At 31.6% G+C, this 7,204-nt stretch overlaps 1 protein-coding gene across 1 annotated transcript; it reads right to left on the bottom strand.

Annotated features, from left to right (window-relative positions):
• Positions 1-1,214: 1,214 nt before the first annotated feature.
• On the bottom strand, positions 1,215-2,488 carry LOC131857754 (2-oxoglutarate-dependent dioxygenase DAO-like). Its single transcript, XM_059210467.1, has 4 exons — positions 2,451-2,488; positions 1,978-2,238; positions 1,655-1,886; positions 1,215-1,466 (listed from the first exon to the last, which is right to left on the bottom strand). The coding sequence occupies exons 1-4, from the start codon at positions 2,486-2,488 to the stop codon at positions 1,215-1,217; spliced, it is 783 nt and encodes a 260-aa protein (XP_059066450.1).
• Between the last annotated feature and the right edge of the window lie 4,716 nt (positions 2,489-7,204).

Below are 7,204 nucleotides of genomic sequence, written 5' to 3' on the forward strand. Positions count from 1 at the left end.
ATATGTGCTAGACTATTTCTCACTAAACATGAACATCAATTTTCCTACGATGTTAGGACATTGTTTAATATAATATACAAGTACCACACACATAATTAAACTTTACATCTCATTATTCAAACCTATAAATAAAAATGAATATCTATTGACACTATAAACTCAATAAAAAATGAAAATAATATTTCTATTGAAAATTCTTTTACTCAACCAAACTAAAAAATTACTTTGATTTTAACTAAAAAGAATTATAATAAAAAAGTTTAAGATTGGACTAAAATTTAGAAATATTCTTTCTTTAAAGATATGGCTTTTTCCTTAAAGTAGAAGTGGTTATTGATCTAGTCTTGACATTGTCTCACCCACAAAACTACTCCCTAAGCACACACTTTTTAATGCAAATTTTTTTACACAATTTGTGTCCAATTTATAAAAAAAAAAAGCATTTAACTCAAATAAATTAAGCATACAACTTTAGGGAGTGACTAAACTGCCATGTATTCTTATTTCTTTATATAGAAAACTGCATTTTAGCCATTTATATAATTTTAGTCATGTGCATATTTGGCTTCTTTATTACATAAACAGTCGAAAAATCATTTATTACACTGAGAAGCATCTTCTACAACTGCAAAAGGATTCAATGAGTGTGGGTACATAAAAAAAGAAAGTTGGGACAATTATATATTTGTGGAAGTCAGAATGCAAAGAAGAGAGGCATGTGATCATTTACAATTATCTTTTATAAAATTGATTTGAGTTTATTATCTTAGCGTCCATTAAGTTAATTCGATTATAATAAGTGACCACTAGAATGATTAATGGTTCAAGCACAATCTCTTACATGATCTATCCTCCTTTATTATAGAATCTCTTGAGATTCATCCAATATCTAAATTATAAAAGATAGGTAATGAAAAATAGAATAAGATAGATAATGAAATTATTATTATCATATTTAATATCTAAATTGATAATAGACTACAAAATAATAAAATTTCAATAATACGAAAAAATAGATTAAAATTTACCTGAAATAATTTTGATAGAAATATAATCTGCTTGACATCTCTTGATACATTTTATACATATTATTATATAATATATGTATGCTAATTTTAATAGACGACTTTTAAATATCGTTGCTAAAAACCACCACACAATTTACAACATGAATGCGTTCTCAAAACTGCGAAACCGCAGGAACGCACAAATCTTTATATACCCGCGAACCGTTCAAGAGCACTACTTATTACATTATCACCTTTATTACTAAGTTTTTCACGCATTAAATCTGAGAATACGAAAGGCTTGTAACGCCTTGGGTGGTTGTCGTCCACAAGCTCCTCAGGCGCCCAGATTTCCGTCTCTTCAGGAAAAGTGGTGAGAACGACAATTGACATGCGCTTTCTGCAACCTGTACAAATAACACGATGCTCTGCGCTGCGGTAGCGGCCATTAATCCACGCCTGCAAAAATAATCATCTTTCATCTCTATCTCTTATCATTACTAATAAGAAAATAATTAATTATAATGGTAGGCGGAAAGAAAATTTCGTGCCTTAAGGGAGTCCCCCATATTGACTACAAATGAATGAGACAGATGTTTGACGTTGAACCATTCACCCTTACCAGATCGAATCTGAAGACCTCTTACATCATCTGAATAAAGAATTGTGAGGCACCCAGTATCTGTATGGGAGACAAGCGCCTCCTCCCCGATGGACATGTTTTCCAGTGAATAACCGTTTATACGCAAAACTTTTGCACAGTTTTCAAAGTAATTGTGGTAGAAATTCTGGGCATCCAATCCTAGGCCTGCAAGAATTATTTTTGTGATTTTGTGTGCAAGATCTGAGACACACGAAGCGTATGCTGCCATCGCTTCGCTGCCAAAATATAATACATGAATTTCAAATAATTAGACATAGCCGAATCAAGTGGCATTAGAGGAAGGAAAATGAAAGATGAATAATATACCATAAATTGGGGTTCTTTTCAGGGCACAGTTTTGCATACATTTGCTCAAAGGAACCTGGACTGGTCGAGTCTCGAAGGTGAAAGGTCTCATAGTTTCCTCTTCGGAAGTAAGTATCGAATGGCTTACCAGCTGAGGTTTTGTCTTTGACCTCGTTAGGCATGGATAATAAATTCCGGCCACCATTCTCAGCCTTTTGTAGAAGATCTACTGGAATTCCATGATTGACAAGTTGGAAAAATCCCCATTCTTTGCAGGCCTCTCTGAGTTTGGCGAGCTCAGGATGATATTGAAGTTAGTCCAGTTCCTGAGTATCCAAGTCTCTTGGAAATTTGGAAATGTCGATGAGAGGAAGAACCACTTCAGATACTGTGGCTTCAAGGGGTAAAGACATTATGTGTGTTGCTGCAATAACAAGGTAGAAGAATGGGCAGTGCTTTATCAATTCATATTCAAGTTCCTTCCATTTAATAACGTTCTCCCTGGTATGGTATTTTTGCGTAGCTTCGACATTTCGTTAAAAATAATGACTACGTCTAAAATTGAAGAGAACGGTTATCTCTAAGAACAGATGGTTTAACCAGTTTTCTTGAAATTTTCGTTAGGTGCTATTGAGGCGATGGAATTTAAGAAGCAATCATACATTGGATAAGTGGGGAATCTAGGCTTGTTCTACCGGATCTGCAATTGCCATGCCTTCTGGTTAATCTTTCTATTCTTGTGGAGGATTATGTATGGTCTTTAGTGTTTGTTTGATGCCGATTCCTTTATGGTCGTTAGGGTTATGTATGGTCGTCAGTGTTTAGTTGTGCTGATTGCTATATGGTCCGATTTTATAATAATCTTGTGGTTTGTTAGTGTTTGTTTGATCTTAGGATTACTACCTTTTGGAGATATCTTAATTCTATACCTCCTATGATGATCTATTCGATTATGGTAATAAAAAGTTGCCCTATTGGTTACGGAGCATCTAGATGATACTTATTAATTGGTAGAGAATCTCTACTAGAATTGGTTTTGTACTATAATGAGTATTTTATAGTGTAGGAGGATAAGATCGAATATAATGGTATCTAGCTATCATTATTTACATTCATTTTTTTTCTTCTTCTTCTTCTCTTCTTTTCGTTTTGGGTCCTTTACACTAATAAATCATATCATGGTTAGTTTTCATGTGTGCTAAAAGGTTAATGAGGTAATCTATTGTATGTGCTAATAGTATACATATTGAAAATAATGAGCTCAATATGTAATTTTGTTTCATTTTGATTTAATATTTTAAATGATCTTGTATCTATGAATCATAATGTGATACTATTATCCCAACAATCAAACCATATTCCACCATTGAGTAGTTGGCATTAACTTTTTCAATATTAAGGTCGTTTCCTTTATGTAGTTGGCCATTTTTAGATCACTAGTGGACCATTGATCATAATCTTGATATTGTAGATAATATAGTTAGCACAATCTAAAAATGTATCAAGGTTCATTCTTGGTCTATCTTATGTTCTTAATGTGGAGAATTCTTGTGAGGCATATGAGCTACGGAGGTAGTTATGGTTTCACTATATCTTAAGATGACATTAAGTATTGCATGGTTAGCACATCCCAATATTTTTGTTGGAGCTTTGTATCTCTCTTATGTTGCACTAGATACCATATACAATTATAAGCTATTATGTATGGTTATGTTTACATTGTTATATTTATTGTCTATTATCTATATTGCTTATATTGAAACCATCACTTCATTCTACTATTATGCATTAATAATGATGTCAAGCAAATATATCTATTTGGTGCATACCTTTAGTGGTGAGACCATAGATGATTATTGTGTAATGAGATTAGCAAAAATAAAATTGACATGCTTCTAGATTTTTACTCTCAAGAAGTTTCTATTTAATCTTTTAATTATGGCATATTTGATCAAGATAGATTGTATGATATATTCATCTCCAATAAGCTCGATTCAATTATACTAGTTGGAAATTATGTCATTGGTTATAGAGGATCTAGATCATCACTATGATTTCTTGGGGATATGTTGTAGAAATCATGGGGGCCTATGGGTATTTATTGATTATTTTATGATGCAAAAGGTAATGATGAAATATAATTACATTCAAGTACCATGATTTTTATTTTAATTGTCCTTTATAGAAATCAATCATTTCATGGTTCTTGTTGATGTAGGCTAAAAATATATATAAGTTTCTTAGATTTTTATCATAATGGCATCCATATAATTTATGAGCTCAACATGTCTATATGGTATGATTGGTTTGTTGAAAAATTGGATATCTAGAACAAATATAACACAATTACATGATTGTTACATAGTCATATTAAAAACATAAAATATAATATTGACTTTCATGGGATAATCTACATTAAAAATTATTTGCATATAAAGCCATACAATTCTTGTACAAACAAAGAAGAAATTACTACAAGAGTTGATCACAACAATCCTTTTGTCAACTTTGATGAAGTAGCTTCGTCAATCCTCGTCACGCACCTAATAACCACAAATTTGACTCTGATAGTGGATCTCCTAATTGCAAACCCTACAAAAAGCATACGTATAACATGATACAACATAAATTTTATCCATCCTCCTTGCAAAATAAGAGAATATATTTTGTCCAAATTTCAACATTTCCTCCAAGTGTCTCAAAATCCCTCTACTAGTGTTGGACACTAAGAAAAACTCTCCTCCAAGAGCCCACTTCTTCTCCAATTGTGTCAATATCCTTCCTATGATGCTATTAAACTAATCTTCCTACACTATACCAAAGAACTCGAACTAACGTAGATATATCAAATGCGCGCACTCACTCCATGAAGGGACACAAATGTGACATGGTGCTTCACATGTTGTATATCATTTTTTAGTGAGAAGTTAGATTGAGATGATAAATATTCTCCATTCTCTATTTTCTCCAACCTCCAGTGTTTCTTATTTTACACTATCAATTTGACATTGCATTAGATTCTCCAAAAGTACCAACACCAAATTTTTCAATTCTTTGTCAGGATTTGTGGATGGTTTGAAGATTGCAAGTATATAGTATAAATATTATTATAATGTGTTAGGCTTAACTAAAATCACTCTTGTATACAATATATAGAATTATTTATACTTCCTTAATTTTTCTTAATAGTACAAAGCATACAATTACATTTTTAGCAAAACTTCCTCTTTGTATTTCTCAAGAAATCCTATTAAATTTCAAATTTATTATGGTGTTTTTTCCTTATTAATCAAACTCTCTATGACACTTCCTAAAATATGAAGAATAATTTAAAATTTTGAAATAATATTTGTTTTACCTATTACTTCTTATATTAACCTCCCATTGTGATATGTTATTGATCGACTCACACCTCTTCTTATTTATTATAAGCTAAACCCTTGTCCACTTTCAAGCATGCCATGAGAAGAATTGATACATTTTGAAGCCTTGAAAAAGGAATGAGTATTATACAACTTCATTTGAATGTGTAGGGCAAGTGCAAGCTAATGAGTCACAAATTCGCGGAAGTCTGCGCATTGGAAAACATGCTCCTCAAAACCAGCCCCCATATTTTACCCATTTCAAAAAAATGTAGGCCCGTTAATGGTTCGGGCTCCTGAGCCGAAAGGTGATTGGGGCTTGAAGCTAAAGTAAACGGGCCCCCATTTTTAAATTGTATTTTTACCCTTTTTTGGGTGAATTTTTTCATTTTCACCGTGACAGTAAATTGAGAAGAGGAGATAAAAATGGGCCCCCATGCTGTGGATTCGATTTCAAGCCTCCACCACTATCCCAAGTACACATTCAGTCATCTATTTTCACATTTCATAATTTTCTTGTATATTTTTCCTGTTTTTTGTGTATTATTTAGTTTTTTTTGTATTAGTTTAATTTTTTGTTTAAGTAGCCTATAAATAAATTAGTTTTTATATTTTTAAATTCTTGATTTTGATCTAAAATATTATTCAATAGTTATCCCTAAACCCTAATCAACAAATTTACAAATCAAAACCAAACCTAGATAGTTAACAAAACAAAATATCAAATTAGATATCTCAGAAACATCAAAACGAAAACGAAATAGAAATTTAAAAAAAAATGAAAATGAAATCGAAACAAAAAAAAAACGAAAATGAAATCAAAACAAAAACAAAAACGAAAACAAAATCAAAACAAAAACAAAAACGAAAACGAAATCGAAAAAAATAAAAATGAAAACAAAATCGAAACAAAAACAAAAACGAAAAGGAAATTTAAAAAAAACCGAACATATGTACCAAAATTGTTCTTAATTCATTCAAAACAAAACCGAACATATGTACCAAAATTGTTCTTAATCCTCATTAGGCAATACAAAACTTACCACTATTAGTATAACCTTATAAGTAATTAACATTACTCTTCAAATTTTAGATATCAAAGTTTAGGCTTAGGTTTATGCCATGTCATGGCATAAAGGTCCTATTATGGTCCTATTATATCATGTGGTGGTATAAAAGGACCAATTATGGACACATTATGTCATGTCATGGCATAATAGGACACATTATGCCATGATGGCATAATATGTCCTATTATGTCATGGCATTGCATAATGGATCCATAGTTGGTCCTCTTATATCATGTCATGGAATAATAGGACCTATTATGGCATAATAGGACCTATTATGGCATAATAGGACCTATTATGGCATAATAGGACCTATTATGGCATAATAGGACCTATTATGGTATAATAGGTCCTATTATGCCATGACATTTCATAATAGTCCACCTATTATGCCATCATGGCATAACAGGTCCATAATATGACCTATTAAGCCACAACATGACATGATTTTCTTGAATTGCCAACTTCATCATCTAATTCATCTCCAACACTTAAACTATACTAATTAGACATGTTTACTTAGTATGATAGGACCAATTATGGACCTATTAAGCCATCATGACATTGCATAATAGGTCCATAGTTGGTCCTATTATTGGATTTTTAAAAACTTTTAAATATCTTGTGTATCATTTAACATATCCACACCTAAAGGATTTGGTCTTACATTAAAATTAATAAAGAGAGAAAAGTAAACATAATTTTTTATTCATGGGTGAAAACCATTCTTATGACACCTTGGACAAGTACCTTGGCATCATGTATAATTTTTTTTAAAAAGTACCCTACACTTAGGAGTATACCATAATCCATTCA

Source organism: Cryptomeria japonica, chromosome 8, assembly GCF_030272615.1.
Source record: "Cryptomeria japonica chromosome 8, Sugi_1.0, whole genome shotgun sequence".
NCBI classification, from domain to species: domain Eukaryota; kingdom Viridiplantae; phylum Streptophyta; class Pinopsida; order Cupressales; family Cupressaceae; genus Cryptomeria; species Cryptomeria japonica.

Excerpts from the sequence above, each read along its gene's own strand:
- LOC131857754 (XM_059210467.1), bottom strand. The coding sequence starts at position 2,488 with ATGTCGAAGCTACGCAAAAATACCATACCAGGGAGAAC. Across the intron at positions 2,239-2,450 it reads AATACCATACCAGGGAGAAC|AGAGGCCTGCAAAGAATGGG; the intron begins GTTATTAAATGG and ends CGCCAAACTCAG. Across the intron at positions 1,887-1,977 it reads GAAAAGAACCCCAATTTATG|CGAAGCGATGGCAGCATACG; the intron begins GTATATTATTCA and ends ATATTTTGGCAG.